General features: G+C 40.1%; 1 protein-coding gene across 4 annotated transcripts in view; it reads right to left on the minus strand.

Annotated features, from left to right (window-relative positions):
- Window positions 1–1,927: 1,927 nt before the first annotated feature.
- Window positions 1,928–21,707, minus strand: part of LOC102448541 (uncharacterized) — a 41,458-nt gene continuing 21,678 nt past the window's right edge. For 3 of the 4 annotated variants that reach the window (XM_089776745.1, XM_089776747.1, XM_089776748.1), the window contains 4 exons: window positions 13,340–13,419; window positions 11,601–11,644; window positions 3,505–3,584; window positions 1,928–3,275 (listed from right to left, as the gene is read on the minus strand). In XM_089776745.1, the coding sequence (XP_089632871.1) occupies window positions 3,153–3,275; window positions 3,505–3,584; window positions 11,601–11,644; window positions 13,340–13,419 (327 nt within the window). In that variant the 3' untranslated portion in view covers window positions 1,928–3,152. The remainder of the gene's footprint in view (window positions 3,276–3,504; window positions 3,585–11,600; window positions 11,645–13,339; window positions 13,420–21,707) is intronic. The other variant, XM_089776746.1, reaches the window with a different exon arrangement.

Raw genomic sequence — 21,707 nt, forward strand, 5'->3', positions numbered from 1 at the left:
TTCAGAATTAGCATTTCTTCCGATGAGAAGCAGGAGTACAGATTTCGAATTCCATGGCCTGTTATTTTGAAATAACAGGCTTGGTAATGTGGATGTTCTGCTTATAAATTCCACCTGGGGGAAAGCAGTTATTTTGAAATAAGGCCCCAGGGTAGACAGCCTGCTGTATTATTTTTTCAGCAGAAACACCTTCTCAAGGGGCATTCCCCAGTCTTTGCTGACCGCTGCAGTCCCTTGCAATAGTATGTCATTTTATGGAGAGTAATTAGGAAGGGATCAAGAATTATCTTTGAGTCCTCCTTAGGCTTAAAAACTCCCTCAAAAACACTGCAGCTATCTACTACCTGATCATTTTTATACCAAAGGAGTTTTTGGGAAACTATTCAACCTTTTATCAAAATAAAGGATAATACAGCATATCACTGAAATAGTTAATATTGCTCAGAGGGCTACATGAGATTTCCAAGGGGATGGACCAAGAGAAGATTCCAATAATGTTTAGGTACAAGTGACTGGGTGGAGCTAGAAAGCTGGAATGTGATTGGCTGAACCTGGATGAGCAACCATTATATAAGAGCAACAGAGGACAAGCTGAAGCTGTAGTGGGATTGGGACCTTGGAGGAGAGCAAAAGCTGCAATATACCAGCACAGAAGCAGCCACTTGAGAAGCAGAAGCAACAGAACCTACCAAGAAGCAACTACCCAAAAAGTAGTAGCACCAGCAATCACAGAATTTTAAAATTGCCCAGCACAGTGATTGCTTCTCCGATCCAGCCAGCACACGTCTGCAGCACCAGCTACCCTGTCTCTGCCACTGGAGAACAGCGCTTTACTCAGCAGCAGCAAATGGAGGTTTCATCATTTATTTATAGAAGTACCATACAAGAAATGAATCAGAGGAATATTAAAGTTAAAATTAATCTTTCTTTCTACCCCTTCATTCATACAATGTATAGGTTTTGCTTGTAAATAAAGTTAGATGCCTGTGATTACATTTAGTATGTGTTTATGATTAAATGTTTACTTCTGTTGTTATAGAGTATTAAGTGAATGAATATATTGTTATAGTGCATGTTATGTTAGAGTATTCATTCTCCTACCTGAAATTGTTATTGTATTGCTGTGTCCATGGGAGGTCAGTGAAGGCCTAGCTGGGGAAGGCAAGCCCCAGCCTTGCCCCTTCCGCCTGAGGCCCCACTCCTGTATCCAAACCCACCCACCACTGGAGAGGCTTAAGGATCTTGCGGAAAATGGGATTTCTGCGCAAAAAAACCCTATCCACACCGCTTGTTTTTGTGCAAAAACAGCTTGAATATATTATGCAAATGAAGCAGTGCTATGCTAATCTGCACTTCATTTGAATAGGCTCTTGCAGCAAAAGCCACAGTGTAGATGTAATGCCCAACAGTGTTGAGAAGGTGAGAGTACCTGAATGGGAAATTATGTATTATGTGAAAACCACTCCATGTTTCTATTTAAACTGTTTTTTAGGGTTTCAAATTTGCATGTGAATACATGATTAACAGTTTCATATTGCAGTCTGTTTTTGAAGGGTTTTTTTCTGAATGGCAGTCAGAAACTGTGTCCCCAGGGAAGGTAAAGTGTTCCCACCAATGGTTTTATATGTTGCCATTCTTCATGTCTGCTTTGTGTCCATTTATTCTTCTGAGTACTGCACTTTGAAGATGAGACCAGTACTTTGCATTTTTACTATTATGCAGTTGGTAAATGAGTTGAGGCAGCACTGTCTAGCCTACACAGGAGACACTGATTAGATATTTTGGCTCAAACCAAGTCATGTTGATCTCTGAGTGGAATTTTTTTCCCATCCTTGTTCCAAGCCACCAATCTCTTGTCATTCACATATTCAGTAAAAACTACTTCCATGATGCTCACAAATCAGATCATACTAATAAAACAAAAGTCTTAGTCATCTACTGTGTTGTTTTATTCTTTGAATTGTAACTTTATTGCATTGCTTTTCTTCACTGTGCTGCTTTATTCTCCCTTTTGTCACCCTCTTATTTCCATTCTTCCACTGTAACCACTCCCTTCTAAAGAAATGTTATTTCTGTTTTTGAAGTTTTTCTGCTTGCCTGTCCTAATCGGAGGACTGTTACGAGTGTCCTTTCAAGGATCAGCAAGGCTTCCCTGGCAATTCCTTTAGGGGAGGTCCACATCTTTGGGTCTTTTCTAGACCACCACAGCATTGATCTTCCATTTAGTATAGACATGGCCTCAGTCTCGAAGGATGGGAAGACTAGCATGTCTATATATTTATCCATTGGATTGTTAAGTAACTCATCTTTGGCAATATTTCCATTTTTTCCAACATTCTTTTGCTAGACTTCCACTGCACAGCTGGAAGTTGAGTATGAAAAGCACCTTGATCTTAAATTTATATGCCGCGTTGTCTTCAGGAAGGTTGAATGTCTACCCAGTAAACATTCCCTGAGGAATTACACCAGTACTAAATGAATATCAATGTTGTCAAATGCTAAAAACTGGCAAGGAAGAGAAGAAGTGAGTCAATCCCACAGACAGATGGGTATACAAAAAAATCCCTGTTTAGTCTTGGACAATCCATTCCCCATATACATTTGCTCACCATTTGATTTAATTTCCTTAAAAAACTGGAAGTTTAATAAGCAGCAGTGAGGTCATTTAGACAAAACTTAGTAAGGCTGCCATTTTGCAATACTAATCCTGTCCAGCTAAGATCTGGATTGGCCTCCTTCTCCAGAACAAAATATAGCTATATTTGAACACATATTGGGGGCATCAATCAAAATATTCTAGGATTAAAACTATGTCAGGTGCATTTTAAATTTATCAAGAGACAACTAATAAAGACACAGCATAAAGGGAATGGTTTTGGGGAGGTTAACATGACAGCCTTAATGGGACTGAATTTTTTGTTGGATGCAAATTAATGCATAAATAGATATGTGGGTCAGAACTAGAAATGCCAGTAAATTCCATACAGAGCTCCAGTTCTCTTGACATGGTCAAGATCTCACATAGACTGGAAGGAACCAAGTCTACAGTTAGAGACAGGATAGGAGAGAAAGGGTAGTGTTGCCTAATTCCCCATGCTAGTTTCAAGGCTTGAGTTCTAATCCTCCTTTTCTCTTGCTTCAGCTGCTCATCATCAGGATGAACAGCTGATTTTAAGATCTTTGGCCCAAGCAGGTGGACGGTGCGAATAGCCAGATTTCTCTGCTGCTGCTTGCTTCTGAAAGGGATGTTGTAATACTTGCTGCAGGAAATGTACCTAGAAACAATTAAAATTAAAAAGCCATTTCACACAAAATTGTTTCATAGCTTCTCTGGGGCAAAATATAGTACGCATTGAATTACTTAGGGAATTACTCCTTTGGATGCTTATTACTTTTGCTATTGAAGGGTCATACTGATCAAATTGTTATGAACACAACACTCATTTCGTTAGCTTCATTTCGTTAGCTTCATTTCGTCTAGCTTCGTTAGACAATCGGTTTTACCTCCGAAAAATCATTCATTTCAGCTTTTCGCACAGCTGATTCTGCCATCCAATTCCTAAGTACATATCTAGGATTGATAGCTGAAATCAAAGGAAAATCTGGTTGAATTTGGTTATAAAAATACATACCATATAAAACAAGGCTGGGCAAAATATGGCCCGTGGCCGTCAGATCCAACCCGCAGGAGCCTCAACCAGCTTCCAACCTTCCCCACCCCTGCTTAGTACTCAAAAAAGCCACTGTGGGGCCACGTGTGTATCTCTGAATGCTGAGAGTCTGGAGGAGTGAGGGGCGGCATCTCACGCTGCCTCATCACCAGTAGTTCCCATTGGCCTGTTTCTGGCCAATAGCAGCTGCCTGTTTGCAGGACAGGCAGCATGTGAAGTGCCCCTTCCTCCCCATCCTCTGCACTCACCTCGTTCAGTTCAGAGCAGCAAACATGGTCCATGCAGCTGCTCTGAGCATGTACGGGGCAGAGACCCTGGCTACGAAATCTGTTGGGTAGCTAGCTGGGAGCCATCCAGCCAGAGCCTGCCTCTGGCACTCCAGCCCCTCCTTCTTCCAACTCTCTGCCCCCCTCCTGGATTCCTACCCCATGTAAGCCAAACCTTCTGCACCCTTGTTCCAGCCCCCTACATCTTCTCAGACCCTGCACCACCTCATGCCCCAGGTCACAACTCCCCTCCCAGAGCCTGCACTCCGTCTTCTTACACCCCTCCCCCAGGTCAGAATCCTCTCCTGCACCCATATCGCTCCCAGACCCTGCATCCCAATCTGCTATCCCTGATCACAGCCCAAATCCCTGCACCTCTAATCCCAGGTCACTCTCCCATCCCAGACCCTGTATCCCCTCCTGTACCCCAGTTCACTGCCCAAGGTCACAATCCCCTCCTTCACCCAAACTCCCTCCCAGATCCCACACACCAATCCCTTATCCTCAGCTCCCTTCTGCACCCAACCTCCATCCCAGATCCCCACACCTCCTTCATTAATATAATGGAGAAATGTAGCCTCTGACTACTTATCGAATTGTTGGAGTAGCCCCACATCAAAAATTATTGCCCACCCCAGGATTAAAGTATGATGCAAAGCAGATTTCTCAATGCTGATCACTAATTCACTTTTCTATATTCTTCGAGTTAAGTGAGAGTGGTGATTCTGCATAAATGGCTCTTTATAGGCTCGTATCTTTGGAGAAAATTTATTTATTTAGATATAAAACTATGAAAGAGATGCCTACTCCAAGGCCTAGGTGCCTTTACACCTTCATGAATTGTGAAATACAATGAAATTCCAGCAGTACTGAAATAATCACTCCATCCAGATTCTTTCCATGCCTTTACTATTATAGAATCACACTCTTAACATTCTCTAAGGCACCAAATTTTGACTTTTTTTCCAGAAAAGTTGAATAAAGAACAAGAAGTCTAAGCTAGTTGGAATTCTAAATATGACACATTAAAATGGGGTGTAAATGGGCTCAGGAATCAACTCTCTTTCCTGAATGATTCAAACAATTTGGCGAATGGAAGAATCATAATCATGAAAATAGCTTTTTTTTCCAAAAGCTGTTGGAAGCAATCATGATAGCAATATTTCTTGTCTGACAGGTTCCAGGCTGTTTATATCTAATAAGACTTTGAAAATGGGACTGCTGAATTATTACTTCAGCATCACTCTTCCAAAAGGAACAAATGATAGACTACAAAGTTTATCCTGGATCTTGGATCAAAGAAAATTCTTATAAGCAAACTAAGACTTTAATTCTCAAATTCCTGGTTTATCTTAATTTTTCTTAAACTTAATTTTTCTCTGTAATTAAAGAAAGAGCCTCTGCTTCAGTAAGTTCTCTCTTTCAATTAATGATCAAAATAATATCTACATTTTTAAATTAAATTTGCTTGTTAAACCTGTTTGAACTCCCAGTATGGAATTTACAAAAAACAGACATACCGTGTCAGACCAAAGATCCATCTAGCCCAGTATTCTGCCTCCCAATAGTGGCCAATGCCAGGTGCCCCAGAGGGAGTGAACAGAACAGGTAACCATCAAGTGATCGTAGGGGCAGGATGCTGGAGAAAGAGCCTAAGCAATAGCAGAAGCCAATGGGAAAGAGGGTGCAAAATGGGTATGGCCTTGGGGCAGAGCGGGTGGCAGGGCCATGGTTCAGGTATCAGTGGCCCCTCCAACTCTTAAGGAGCTTCTGGTGCTCACATCCAGCCTTCCCAAATGTAAGAGTTATGCACTGCCTAAGCATATAAGCTGTAACGTATTTTGCAGAAGCCCATAGCTACCTCCCTACATACTGTAATAAATATGCCTAATGCCACAGTGCCTAGACCAGTGACACACAGTGGTTCAGGGGCCAAATTAGTGATCAATATTACCCAAAAGAACCACATTAGTGTGAATTCATTGTTTCATTTACTATAGTACTATTCATATTTAAACAGTTTGATGGAGAAACACATGCAAGCTGAAAACAAACCAAAAGGGGACAGAGACTTTTTTTGAGGGAGAAGAGGACACTTAGGGACAATATATGAAAATACACAATGTTAAGCTATGGAAGTTCTTGTCAGCATTATGCTAGGAACACGGACTTGGCCAAGAGTGATGTTCTATTACATATGGGAAGGAAAAATTAATTTCAGAATGAGACCGTGTCAAATTTTGGTAGAAGAAATTTGTGACCACGCTGTAACCACTTGAAAACAGGAGTAGTAATACAAGTATTGATAGAACCTGAACTCCTTGGGGGTAGACACCATCTTTTTGGTACAATGCTGCGCACACAATGCAGTCCTGATTAGATCACGAGGAGAACCATAATTCCATTTCCCAGAGGGTTTCAGAATTTCAAAATTGTTTCAATAATTTAAAAACTAAAATTGTCCCTGATGGCTTTAAGGGGAGTCAGAAACACCAGCTGAGCTCAAAACTTGGGAGCCAACACTCCTGGGGCTTACAGGGTGTGTCTATACTTGATTTAAAAGCCTGTGGCATGGCCATAGCTGGCCTAGGTCAGCTGACTCAGGCTTATGGGGCTAACAATTGCTGTGAAAACATGTAGACTCAGGCTGGAGCCCAAGCTCTGGAACTTCCTACCTTGAAGACAATTTTTAGCCCCACAGTCTGAGCCTTGTGAATTGGAATCAGCAGACTTGGGCCAGTCATTGCTGTGTAGACATACACAAAGGCTACATCTACACTGCAGGCTTCTTGCGCAAGAACTGTTTTGCGCAAGAGTTCTTGTGCAAAAGATCTTGCGCAAGAGCGCGTCCACACTGCCATGTATTTTGTGCAAGACATATGCTTTTGTGCAAGAGCGTCCACGGCAGTGTGGACGCTCTCTTGCACAAAAAAGCTCTGATGGCCATTTTAACCATAGGGGTTTCTTGCACAAGAAATCCCTGTTGCCTGTCCACACTGCCTTCTTGTGCAAGAGCTCTTGTGCAAAAGGGCTTATTCCTTGTGGGGAGAGGAATAACTCTTGCGCAAGAAGCCCTCTGTTCTGACGCCTTACTGTAAATTTACTTGCGCAAGAACATGCATGCAGTGTAGATGCTCCACAAGTTTTTGCACAAGAACAGCCGTTTTTGCGCAAGAAGCCTGCGGTGTAGATGTAGCCATAAAGTCTTGGCTCCCACTCAGCCCACCTGGAAGGCTGTCATAGAGGTGTCTAAGCAGGCTGATAGGGCTATCAGGCTCTTTCCATAAGAGCCTGGCCTGAGTTCCACTTAGCTTGGATGAAATTAAACTATCTCTGCAAAACATTTCAACAAATCTGCATTCTCCAATGGAAAAAAAAGTTCTATTGGAGAATTTCTGATCAGATGTAGTCCTCATCCACCACAGAGACTTCAAAGCCTTACGGCAACACAAATAATAACCCTAATTATAATAAAAAACTTACTGCAATATTGCTGACTGCTATATAACATTCATCTTCCAAAATTACATGTAAAATTATAAGAACCATCCCTTAAAATGGATAAAACTTCAGCTAAAACATGGGGATCCAAAATATGAAGGTCAAAATAATGATAGTTAATACCATATCATTAATGGGTATGTGTGCCACACCTAATCTTTTATCAATAAGATTTAAACCACAATCTAATCTATTTTGCATTGGAATCAATTAAAGCTTAAGACAGAAGTACCTGATCAATATCTAACAAAGGATTATGGCTATCTGCTGCAATTGTAATTACACGTGTGAATAAAACTTTCATCCCACATCTCTCAAATTAGAATGGTAACTAAAGATGAAGCCTACAATCCTTTTGGGGCAAAGTACGATTATGTACAGCATCTGTACTTCAAGACTTCCAGTATTTGAAGGTCCTCTCTATACAAACTTTTCACAGATTTCACACAGTTTACTGTGGAGCCACAAAATGGCCAGGGAAAATCCTCCCTGAAAAAGGACCTTATGATCTGGTTCAGAATATGTAACAGAATAGCTGAAAACTCAGCATTAACAGTGAATAATCTCAAAAAACATTTCTCCCACAGATTTCAATCAAGCAAACAATAACATGCTTAAGCAACTCAATGGCTGTCATATTTAGTAATTCTGATGTTCATAACTTTATTAAGTGTTAACATTAAAATAGCCTTTTGTTAGTGAAAGCCAGCAAAAGAACAGCTATGCTTACTAGAAACTGAAATAATCAGAGCCTCCTTTAGGGAAGCATACCTATCTCAGTCTTTCAAAACACAAAGTTTGCCTCATTCATCATTTGACTGTGAAGACCTCTCCAACTACTGTCCCAGCTCTAACTTGGCATTCAACAAAATAATAACCACCAAACTACAATATGTAATATCAGCTAGTATTCTGGATGATCCAATGAGGGCTCAGCCCAGAGCACAACAGAGAGACAGCTCTAGTGGCACTAAAAAGCAACTTTCTTATGATCCATACTATCCCTTTTTCTTTCCAATTATTTTCAACACAACTGGCAAAGGCAGTGATGTGCCATGGGCTCAGCCGTGCACTATGTATCTTGTTCTCAACTGATGCTATCACCTTCACTATTCTGACAACACAATGTCTGCAAGACATCAGCTCTTGGGGGAAGAGCAGCTGGCTCAAGCTGAACGAGGGCAAAACCAATGTGATGTTAGAGAAGGGAAATGCTTGGAAACAATATTTCGGCTAGTTTTTCAAACTTCCACTGAAGGCATACTGCTCCCATTTACTGAATTAATGTGAAGCCTCTAGATTCAATCTGACTTCTAAGCATGGATGAGCAGGTAGCACAAGTATGTAAAACTGCCTTTTACTTCCAGCTTGCAATGAAACATTATGTTTTTTCCTCAAGGATAAGGACCAGGTCACAGTGATCCATGTACTTGCTTCCTCCAGGCTGGATTACTATAATTTACTGTACCTGAAGCAGAATGTGGACACAATGCACAAGCTCCCGCTGATCTAGAATAGAGCTGCACAACTCCTTTACAGGGTAGGCCATCACACACTTGTCAGGCCTATGACCAAATTCCTTCACTGGCTCTCAAACAGCTTCTGATGTCAGTTTAATATGTTGGCCCTAATCCTAAAGCAATTAATGTAGCTGGGGACTGAGCTATTAAATACTGAATTCTGACCTAATATAATAACTGCTGAGACAGTGGCACTGCTCTGGAACAATGTAGATCAAAAAGGCCTACACAAAATGCACGAGAGTTGAGGATATGCAGCTACTGAATAGACATTCAAAGATTAGGAAAATCCAGAATCTGTCTTTAGAAAATGCTGCAAAACTTTCCTTTTGGAAAGGCTTTTCCACCATATGAAACTCACAACACTGAACCTCCCCCCTACGACAACAAAGGCTAAATTAATAAAGTATAAAAAAATCAAATCCACAAATCCTACCCCTAGTACATATTTTACCTTGAAAAGGAATAAATGACAGAGACACTAAGTCCCCTACACACTTTGCTATTGCTAATGATTTCATATGGATGGTGCTCAGATATATTACTTCTGGGGGAGTATTGCGCACAAGTAGAATTCATGTCCCCCTGCAGATTTTTTCTCTACTGAATATATATTCTGCCGGTGAGGTGTTGAAATTGATCTTTTCATATAAAATGGTACTATAGTTATAACAACATTAAATGCAAGTCTAGTGATACAGAGTGATGAGTGTGGCCTAGTTATAACCAGGAGCTGTAAGCTAAATTTCCTGGTGTCAATTATCAACTCTGTCCATTGATTCATTCTGGAGCTTTGAGCTAGTCATTTAAATTATGTGCCTTGGGTTCCTCCATATAATATGGATAATCACAATTATAATAACACCTCATAACAATATTTACTCTACTTCACAAGTGAAGTAGGTTAACTATTAATGTACTTGTAAAATGATTTGAGAGCTTTATATGAAAGAGGCTATAGTAGCAGTAGTAGTAAAAGTACTGATGTTTCTGAAAGTACTATTTTCCATAAGAGTTAAGATTACATAGAGATACTGCTCTAATATATATTTACTTGTTGATTTATATTTTTAGGTGCCTGTTTATCTACCCAATACATGTCTGTTAGTAAGAAGGTTATTTTAAACCTGGGATGACAGGCACACCAAATCAAGTGATCAGAATCAAAGTAGAGTCCACTATTTGATATCTGAGAAACTGGGATAGATTTTCTCAGGCTGCATCTGCTTCTACTTTCCCTTGCTAGGAGTAATTTCCATCTTGAGGACAGTTCAAGTTCCTTACTGGTGAAGAGATGTGCAATTTAGCAGAAGTGATTTCAGTATATTAGCTCAATCACCGTGGTAAACTTTCAGTCCCACCCCCATGATGACTAAAGACTTCAGATTTTTATATGAAAACTTAAATTCATCTTGGCTTTCAAGGAATTAAAAACCAGGGGAAATTTGGATTCCATATTCATGGTCTCAAAAGTCAGCTATAAGCTTTTCTAATTTCTACTTCATTTTATGGAGACTGTTAGGAAAAAGGGATAAAAGCAAATAAAAAAACCCATGGTTTTTGTTTTGACACGTTCAAAGGTTTGTCGTATGAACATGGCAACAGGTTTGGTGCTGTATTTTAATTCCCATTCAATAGAAAAATGGTGCAGAAAACTAAATTGCACTTCACAAGTGTTAGATAAGTATTCACAGAGAAGTATATTTGGCTTTAATCAAATAATGAAATGCAGAACAATGTGATGGATCTTGACCTTTGAAAGATTAGAAACATCAATTAATAATGTTTGTTCATGAATGTCTTTCACCTAGATTAAACTGCCACAGCAACACGATGAGATTAGCTGTACACATTTTCAGTAATTATGAAGAGATACTTTAAATTAAAGTAACTGAAGCTGTGATAATTTACACAAGAAAAAAGTCATAAGAGGATGCATGGATCATTTTAATCTAATGAATGTAAATTCAGTATGAAAGTATTGCAAATAATAACTGCTGAAGAAATAAAGTTTAATTTTAAGCCATAATTTATGACTATTTGTTTAATTGCAGTATGTTTGTACAATTCTGTGTATTCTGATCTCAATTATAATGGTGTAAATTGGAAGCAATTATTTTGAAATTTTACGGAATTACTCCAGATTTACAGCAGTGTAACTGAGATAAAAATCTGACCCTTATTTCTTATTTCATGAAAATATAGTACTACTTAGTGCTTCTAAAAGGAAAGCGTTGATAGTCCTGAAGAACCATATTCTGTGCTGTCAGGCACCATTTACGAGTGTGTCACAGTGCTTTTGAGCTGTTGGGGATTTTGTTTGGAAAATGAAACAAATACAATCACCAGGAAATACAACTACTGTACTCAGTCTCTCCCCTTAGATAAAAAAAGATGTGCCTTGAACACTGCTCTAAGAGTTACAGACTCAGAGTCTGTATAACCTGCAGGACAGTAAATGTATGTATTTCTATTCTCAGTAGCCAATGTCAATACTTTCTTCAGACCAATGATATGTAACAACCACAGTAATTATTTAACTGAATTCTCAGTGCATGGACAGCATATTTCTGTGAATAAACTGTTACCTAATGATTTTCAATTGCATGAAAAGTTCTAAATTCTTCAGTTGATTTACCTACCTGTCATTCTTTTTCTTCTTTTACTCTCTGAATCACCCATATTACTATATATGGAAAACAAACAAACAAAAAGGATATTACGCTAATTTTGTGCACCTTAACTTCTCTTATTGATACCGTATTTCCCTCTTTTCCCTTTCATTATAGTTTTCTATCCTTCTGCAAATAGAAAAACGTAAGTAATTCCATCAACTGAACAGCAAAAACTAAACAAATATCACTGGCACATCTACTTTCCTTTTTATCCCTCTCTTAATATTTTCCCAAGACATCATTCATAAAGTATTCAATCTATACTTGTTTATACACTTGAAGTACACATACTCCCTCCAGGTTTCTCAGAAGATGACACATCCGGTGCACAGTGTCTGAGTGTAATTACTGGGTTTAATATATACTAAATACATCTCATTTGACACTGTTGACCTAATTTCTTAAACTGCATACGATCAATTATAAATGGTAAACACATATTTGTTGACACAAATGCCATATTACAAATCTCCCAGGGCATTTACCAATATTTCAGATTTATGGCTGTACCTCATGTACAAATGAATATGTAAATTAAGCACATAATTTTGCCATGCATTTGTGGGGTTAACTTACTTTTTAAAATATTTTGCTCTCCTTCCACTGAAATTAATACAAGTTTTGCCACTATTTTCAATTAGGGTAAAATTAACCCCCTAAATGCAATTATACTCTGAAAAGTAGCTGTGTGAAAACAGCATTTTCTTCCCTAGAAGCTTTGCTCTTTGTGCACATTTGCTCCCTAAAAATTGTAACTTTAAGTTTAGAGAGAATGTGAATTGTCTTTATTTAAAAAAAATGGCGGATTTCTCATATTTTACCAGTCAACCCTGCAGAGTCAATACAATTATGTAAGGGTACATCTATACTGCACAACTATTTCGGAATACTGGAGGTATCCTGAAACTGCTATCCTGTGTTTACACAAACTGCCCATTATTTTGGTAAACCTTGTTGGACGAGGGTAAGGAATGGCTCGGAATAGCGTGTTATTTCGAAATTTGGTGCTGCCAAATTTCAAAATAAGCTATTCCGAAATAGGTTTGAAATAAGGTATGCAATTTGTGTAGCGCAAATTCTGTATTTTATTTTGAGTTTAGGGTGCTGTGTAGATGCACCCTAAGAGAAAATAGGGCTCTATTTGACTTATGAAACAACAGAATTTTAGGTGGTTTCAACTGGAAAGCAGACACCTATGCAACCCACTGTCTTTTAATTACACACTGAGTCACATTTGTATGGTCACTCAAGCCCAAGGCATCAGGGTCGTTGAAGTGTATATGAGAAGAGAACTTGGCCAGAGAATATATATTACTAGTGAGAAAACACAGCTTGACTTTCAAATCCCAAACTGAGTTTGCTGGGTTGTCAGTTTAAAAAAAACACCATAATTGTGAAGTGAATAAATATGTTATCAGGTCACTAAGGGACACTAAATGCTGACCTCCATAACATCATTTTTACAGCTTTGAGTTTCAGAACAGACCAGATTGTACATTTCAATAATGAAATTATTATGAAAGCTAGTGATATCTTCACGCACAGGAAAAAAATGGCATATAAAAGTGTTCAAGGACAACATATAGGATTGGCTAAACGTCATGCCGTATCTAAACTAGACCAGGATAAGATTATGTTTCCCAATCTAAATTCTACTAGCAAACATATTCTTGTTATTTTTTTATTTGAAACTGTATTTATCTTACCGTTCTAATCTCAAGAGGTATATAGTAACCCAGTCTAAAAAGGACTTGTGTTTAGCAAGGTCCCGCAGAGCCCAGAATTCCTAAATGAAAAGACAGTGTTAATGATAGATACACTGCAGTTTATTACTTACAACAAAGCAAACAGATTTATAAAAGATTATAAAGGTTGTAGTTGAAGAGGGAGCAAGTGAGGTATGGGGCCATGTTGGGCCCAGATTCAAGACAGGGCTGGAAGCACTCATATTTTTTAAGGAGTGTGACCATATTGTGAATACAAACTTAGTTATGTTTGAAAAGAAAGACCTCTTCCAGTAAATATCTACATAAATGAGTAACTTCAAGTATGTGAGTATTTCCACTGCACTATATGGCTACGTCTACACTGGCATGATTTTCCGGAAATGCTTAAAACGGTACGGTTTTCCGTTATAAGTATTTCCGGAAAAAGCGCGTCTACATTGGCAGGATGCTTTTCTGGAAAAGCACTTTGACTTATGAAACAGCGTCCATGCCAATCTAGACGCGCTTTTCCGCAAAAAAGCCCCGATCATCATTTTCGCGATCGGGGCTTTTTTGCGGAAAAGAAATCTGTGCTGTCTACACTGGCCCTTTTCCGGAACAGTTTTCCGGAAAAGGACTTTTGCCCGAATGGGAGCAGCATAGTTTTTCCGGAAAAGCACTGATGATTTTACAGTAGATCATCAGTGCTTTTCCGGAAATTCAAGGGGCCAGTGTAGACAGCTGGCAAGTTATTCCGGAAAAGCGGCTGATTTTCCGGAATAAGTGGCCAGTGTAGACACAGCCTATGGGATTACTTACATGGAAAGGTTACTTACCTTGGGCAGTAACGGAAATTCTTTGAGATGTGTGTACCTATAGATGCTCCACTTCAGGAGTGTTCATGCCCCTTGCACCTGTAATTGGAGACTTTTGGTAGGCGTGCCCATTCAGCCTATACATGTGCCTTAAGCTTCCTCATGCCCCAGTACAAAGCTACACAGGGTGAACTGCCCTTAGCTCCTATGTATCATGAAGTCCCCAGTGAAAATTCCAAAGCAGATGGGAAGGTGGGGGAGTAATGAAGCACCCAATGGGAGAGACATATAGCATAGAACTCCAGTTATTCTTTGAGTAGTGTCTTTATAAGTGTGCCACTGTAGAGGAAATGTAGAAGATGATTGTGAGGTCGAGGAAATTAGTTGGTGTACCACAATCGTTCCTTTTGTGCCTGCATTTTCTTACAGGCCTGGATGATCTAGGCAGCCATTTGTGCTTTTTGCTTCTTATTATTCTTTTGCTATACTCAAAGAGTTAGCTGTTTGCTCAAGATGGTACAGTGTGGGGATGCACTGAGGACTTTCAACAAGTTCTGGGACAGGTCCCAAGACCATGCACCTGGTATGGGATTGCAGGAGAGCTTGGGAAGATCACATAGCTATCTTTGCTGAATGTTTCCCACCTGATAATGCTAATTATTTGCCCTGGAAAAATATGTAATGTATCAACGATCTTGTTAGATTATCAAAACAACAGGGGTGATTACTGTAGATCTAACAGTATATAAGTGCCGGGGATACTCCTAACATTGGAACCTCGGTGCAGACCAAAGCCGCCGAAGGTGCTACGCATTGGCCACTGGGGTCCGTCTGCCATCCTTCTTCAGGGGGTTCCCAGCAGCAGAAGGGACGTAGGCATTGCATTTTATTCTGATATCTGCTTAGGCTTAATAACTTAAGTATTGTACTTTCTTAATAAGTACTGCATTTTATTCTAAGGTTTGCTTAGGCTTAATAAGCTTTGTATTGTTCTAGTAAGCTCTGCATTTTATTTTGAGGTTTGATTACAATACTTCATAAGTATTGTATTTTATTCTAAGATTTGCTTCATTGTATTTTACGCTAATATTAAGCTTTGTAACCTAATATTTGCTTAGTAAAATCTTTAAGCCTTCACCCAATTTGTGTGCCTATTGCCTCCGAATCCCTTAATGGAAGAACCACTGTCCCTTGGCAATACAGCCAGTTCAGGTGATTATCAAAAAGTAACCAAGCTAGAGAAGGGGACTTTGGTTCTAAGTCCAAGATTGAAGACACCATAGCATTTCCAGTTGCAACATATGATCGATAAGACTGGGCCAGCGCATAGTGCTTAAGAAAGGTATGCACAGAAGACTAAGTGCCAGTCTTACAAATTTCCATTCTTGAGTAATGCCATGGAAGCAGACAGAGATCTTATGGAATGGGCCAACAGCTTAGAAGGAAGCTGCAACTCTAAATATTTATAGCACAATATGATAGAACAGAAATCCACCTGTAGTGTCTGGGGTGGAAATTGCCGAATCTTTGGAGCTACCAACAATAGTCACAAACAGTCTCAGGGTATGTCTACACTATGGGATAAAGTCAAAATAAGATACGCAACTTCAGCTACGTTAATTGTGTAGCTGAAGTCAAAGTTCCTTAACTCAACTTTTGGTGCTCTCCACACTGCAGGAAATTGAAGGAAGAACTCCCTGAGTACTAAATTCAAATTCCAGAAAAGAGCAAGCTCCTTAACTTGGAGAAAAAGGTTTCCCAGTCTTTTTAGAAATCTTACAGTTGCGAGATGGGTAAAGACTAAGAAGCCTTCACCTGCTGAATGGTAGGCTGTTATAGACTCCAAGTGGACCATGACAGAACTGAAAGACAATCCTATCATTTTTAGTTCTAAAAGGTGATCAAGAGATAAGAATGAACAGATGGAACACTTCTTTGGCTGAACCTTTCCCATTTATGGCAGTAAGCATATCTGGTGGAATCTTTTCTATTATCCAATAATACTTGTACCTCATCAAAACAAATCAACTGTAGTCCCATGAACCAATAGGACCCAAGTTGTGAGATGAAGTACCTTCAGGTTGGGATAAAGAGTGCAGCCAGTATCCTCAGAAAGATGAGGAATGGATTGGAGGTTGTTCACCTGACAGATGGCTAGGTCAATCAGGAAAGGATACTATACCTGTCTGGGCCACACTGAGACTAGTATGGCTTTGTTGTACTTGATAGTGTTGATCACCTTTAAAATTGGAGTGCTGAGGAAAACATATATGGAAAGCCTTTTGTCATGAAATGAGGAAGACATCTCCAAAAAGAGAGAGGACAATCTCACCCTTGAGCAAAAGTGTTCGCATTTCTTGTTGGTCACAGTGGCAAAGAGGTCTATTTTTTAATTCCCCAACTTTAAAACATTTGATCAAGTATCTGATAATCCAACTCCCATTTGTAGTGCCTGATGAGGTCATTTAATAACTGATTCTGTATCTCCAGAAGATATGTTGCTGAAATAAGCTTACAACTGGCTTTACTGCTTCAGCACAAAGAGAAGGGGACCTGGCTCCTCCATATCAGTTGACAAAAAATATGTAAACTATGTTGTCCATGAGACTGTTTATGGATTTGTACCTAATTAAAGACAGGAAGTGGATACAGGCATTCCTCACAGCCCTCTGTTTGATGAGACTGATGTGTCATCATATCTCTTGGGAAAACCACTTGCCCTGGACTGTGAATGTCTCCAAGTATATTCCCCGCCCCCCCCAAACTCCTCAGGACTGCATCTGTCATTACAATGATAGAGGGAGGGGGCTGAATAAATGTAATCTCCATGCAGACCTCGTTTGTGTCCCTCCTCCAATTCAGGGACTCTCATACCCGAAGAGGGACCAACACTAACTTGTCCATGTTGTGTTTGTTTGGTGTATAAACAAACAGTCCTGAGCCACCCCTGGAAATATCAACGGCAGAGCCTGGCGCACTGTATCACAAAAGTGCAGGCTGCCATGTGTTGGAGCAATTGAAGTTAACTTCTTTTTTATATCTGTGGGCTGATCTGAATTTGAGAGACAAGAATCATTAATGTCACAAATCCACTGAAGGGAAGATTCACTCTAACTGATATAATGTCCAATAAGGCCCTTATGAACTCTATTCTTTGTACTGAGTTCAACTTGGATTTCTCAGTGTTGAACTGCAACCTTAGCTCATAGAAGAGATTTTATCCTTTTTATGATGTCAAAAACCTCACTCTAAGACTGACCTTTGAGTAGCCAGTTGTCCAGGCATAGAAAAAAATTGTAATCCCCAGATGTCAAAGGTAAGCGGACATCACTGACAGCACCTTTAAGAACACTCTCGGGTCAGACAAAAGGCCAAGCTGGAGCAATTGATACTGAAAGTGATCCTGGTCTCTTGAAAAGTGCAGGAATCATTTGTGAAATGGGTGAATTGCAATATGAAAATATGCATCCTGAAGGTTGAAGGCTAAAAACCAATCTACCAGTTGTAATCACTAAATTATAAATGTAAGTCACACCATCCTGCATGTTTGAAATTTGACAAAGTTGTTTAGGAATCTTAGATTTAAAACTGACCTCCATCTGTTCTTTTTCGGGATCAGAAAGTAGCTGGAATAAAACTCCTTTCTTCTGAGCCGAATAGAAACTGCACCAATTTAGAGAAGTAAGTTAACCTTCTGCTTTAAGAGGTAGTCAGGAGAAGGGCCCTTGAACATGGATGAGAAAGACAGGTAAAATGGACAGCATATCCTGATCTTATGACTTCTAGAATCTATATGTTTAATGTGATTCTCTCTCAAGCGTGGCAGGTTCGTAAAATTGTGTATATGTAACTTGATAATAAGATATAGTTCCAGGCCCTTGAGCAGTCAGTCAAAACTGACAGTTAGATGATAATGACGGTTCAGTAGCAGGTGCAGAAGGAGCAGGTGATCTCTTCCCCAGGAATTCTAACTTTTTCGTGAGTGTTTGATACAGTCTCAAATTCTAAGATTGAAGTGGGGAGGGATCTTTGTTTAGCTTGAGATCCACTAAATTTTCATTTGTTTGTAGGAGTTCAAATTCCAAAGGATCTCAACGTGATTCTAAGTATCAGAGGGGTAGCCGTGTTAGTTTGAATCTGCAAAAGCGGCGAGGAGTCCTGTGGCACCTTATAGACTAACTGAAGTGTTGGAGCATAAGCTTTCGTGGGCAAAGACCCATGCATCTGATGAAGTGGGTCTTTGCCCACGAAAGCTTATGCTCCAACACTTCATTTAATCTATAAGGTGCCACAGGACTCCTCGCCACTCTAACGTGATTCTAGAATCCTTAAGAGTACATAGTGAATCATCCATGGACTCAGCAAACAGATTGAGGCCATTGAAGAGAAGATCTTCAACTACGATTTGGGCCTCCTTTGGGAATCTAGACAGCTGGAGTCAGGAAGTCTACTGCATGACTACTGCCCTAGAGATGGATCAAGTGGCATTGTTGGCTGCATCCAAAGAGGACTGAACTGGTCATGTTGATCAGCCAGTAGATAGCTCAATTAAGGTGGTGAATTTGGCATAATTTGAGTGATTTTATTTAGCCATGAGTCCTTGATAGTTCGAGCCTAAACTGAAGAGTCATAGATGAGTAGGTCTTTCTGCTGAACAGATCAAGACTTTTTTTAGTTCTTATCATAGAATCCTAGGACTGGAAGATACCTAGAGAAGTCTTTGAGTCCAGTCCCCTGCCCTCATGGCAAGACCAAATACTGTCTAGACCATCCCTGGTAGACATTTATCTAACCTACTCTTAAATATCTCCAGAGATGGAGATTCCACAACCTCCCTGGGCAATTTATTCCAGTGTTTGACTACCCTGACAGTTAGGAACTTTTTCAAACTAAAAAGTCCAAACTAAACCTCCCTTGCTGTAGTTTAAGCCCATTGCTTCTTGTTCTATCCTCAGAGGCCAAGATGAACAAGTTTTCTCCCTCCTCCTTATGACACCCTTTTAGATACCTGAAAACTGCTATCATGTCCCCCCTCAATTTTCTCTTTTTTAAACTAAACAAACCCAATTCTTTCAGCCTTCCTTCATAGGTCATGTTCTCTAGACCTTTAATCATTCTTGTTGCTCTTCTCTGGACCCTCTCCAATTTCTCCACATCTTTCTTGAAATATGGTGCCCAGAACTGGACACAGTACTCCAACTGAAGCCTAATGAGTGCAGAGTAGAGCAAAAGAATTACTTCTCATGTCTCGCTCACAACACACCTGTTATGCATCCCAGAATCATGTTTGCTTTTTTTGCAACAACATCACACTGCTGACTCATATTCAGCTTGTGGTCCACTATAACCCCTAGATCCCTTTCTGCTGTACTCCTTCCTAGACAGTTGCTTCCCATTCTGTATGTGTGAAACTGATTGTTTCTTCCTTAAACTTCATCCTGTTTTCCTCAGACCATTTCTCCAATTTGTCCAGAGCATTTTGAATTATGACCCTATCCTCCAGAGCAGTCGTAACCCCTCCCAGCTTGGTATCATCTGCAAACTTAATAAGCGTACTTTCTATGCCAATATCTAAATAGTTGATGAAGATATTGAACAGAGACGGTCCCATATCATATGGCATAGCCTCAGCACAATATTTTCTGTAATGTTCGTTTACTGCCTCCCCCACTAAAGACTTTGGTTTTGGATGGGTGAACAGAAATTCAGTCTTTAGCTAGGATGAAATATTTCTTATCCACTCATTTGCACATCAGCAGAATCATTGCAGGGAACTTCCAGATGGATTTGACAGGATCCAACTCAGCCTAATTGGTAGGCAAGGCAACTTGGGTAGAGGGAGTCCCGTTGGAGAATATCCAGGATGTATGTTGTGATTCCCTAATCTGGAGGAATCTGCCATGCACTTCATTAACTCTTAAGTGTCAAAAGTCATCAGCCACAGTAAGTGAGGGAAGCATAACAACTTCATCTGGGGAAAGTGACTTCTTTATTTGCCCTGGCTTCCTGCTCCTCAAACATGCCTCAGGTAAGAGAGGAGGAGCAGTTGGAGTACAGGAACTTCTTTCCCTGTATTTCTTGAAAGAGAGACTAGGGGTATGGGAAAACTGTTGATGGATCCCAGTAGGTCACTGAAGAGGACCAAAAGGCATCCAGGGTGGCAACCATTTGTGCTCAAACTAGCTTTGGGTACAATGGGCCAGTCTCGAGTGCAACTCTCTTCTCTTGTCATAAGTGCCAGAATGGAAATACTTTGTATGAAGTGTTATGGAACCCTATATCCAAATATTGAAACTGGAGGAAATTTCTCTCTCTTTAAAGGGGGAGGACCAGTAGACTCTCAAGATGTTGGCAAGTCAAGTAGTATTGGGGAAAGGTCCAATCTCAGTGACTGTGCTTTGCATGGTACAGATAACCTCCTGGTACCCACTACTAAGGGAGGCTTTGGCCCCTCAAACAAATAGATCTCTTGAGAATCTGAATTCCTGTGATACCAGGTTGATTTGAAGAGTAGGGTGCCATTCCATTGTTAGTATATGCTGTTTTGGTAAGTTCACTCTAGTTGAAATAGACAGTACCGATGAAGATGCCTTGGAGGGTGCTGAGACTGGATACGAGGCATGGTGTCTTCCAAGTAATGAAGCTGCCTTAGCAGCCAACTTAGACGTCAACTTTACCAAAGGAGTTGTAGGTACTACTCTCTGAAAGGAGGAATGCTTTGATGAGGCATGCTTTTCTTCTGCTGAGCATGGTGCCCGAGGCACAGAATCAATACTGAGAGCATCTGGAGCTTCGGCCACACCCAAGGAGGAATGCAAAGTCTTCACAGTAGTTTTGCTCTGCAGGGATTGAGGTCTTTTTGAAGTGGACCCTTTCTGTGGAGAATGGCTTCATTTTCTATGGGCCTTCTCAGTGGATCTACCCCAGGTAGAAGGTGAACATGTCAAAACTGACAGGGTACTATGTACATTCAGTGACCGACATCCAGGGTTCTTCTGACTTGGATTTGAGGCCATTGGAGGGAATGGGCCATCATTGAACATCTCAGTTTTAGCGCCAAATGTTTTTTTGCCCTACCCTTAAAAGTTGAGCAGATGGAACACTTTTGTGGGATATGATATTCCCCTAAGCCAAGACAGATAACAGAAATGCCAGTCACTGAATGGAATTGCCTCCCTGGTAAGAGATACACTAGTTGAAGCCCAGAGATCCTGACTTACCCAACCCCCTGGGTAGCAGAATCTAACACAGGACGTTTCCCTACCCCAAAGGGAAAAGGGATCAAGAGAAAGTCCCACTAAATAAAAAGTAAATAAAATAACTAAAGAAAGGTAATGCGGATGAGACACTTCAAAAGTAAATGCACACTATCTTAATGACCTGGATGAGGGGATTGATTGAACCCTCAGCAAGTTTGTGGATGACACTAAGGTAGGGGAAGAGGAAGATACATTGGAGGGCAGGGATAGGCTCCAGAGTGACCTAGACAGACTAGAGGATTGGGCCAAAAGAAATCTGATGAGGTTCAATAAGGACAAATGCAGAATCCTGCA

Source organism: Pelodiscus sinensis, chromosome 2, assembly GCF_052426305.1.
Source record: "Pelodiscus sinensis isolate ZL-2025 chromosome 2, ASM5242630v1, whole genome shotgun sequence".
NCBI classification, from domain to species: domain Eukaryota; kingdom Metazoa; phylum Chordata; order Testudines; family Trionychidae; genus Pelodiscus; species Pelodiscus sinensis.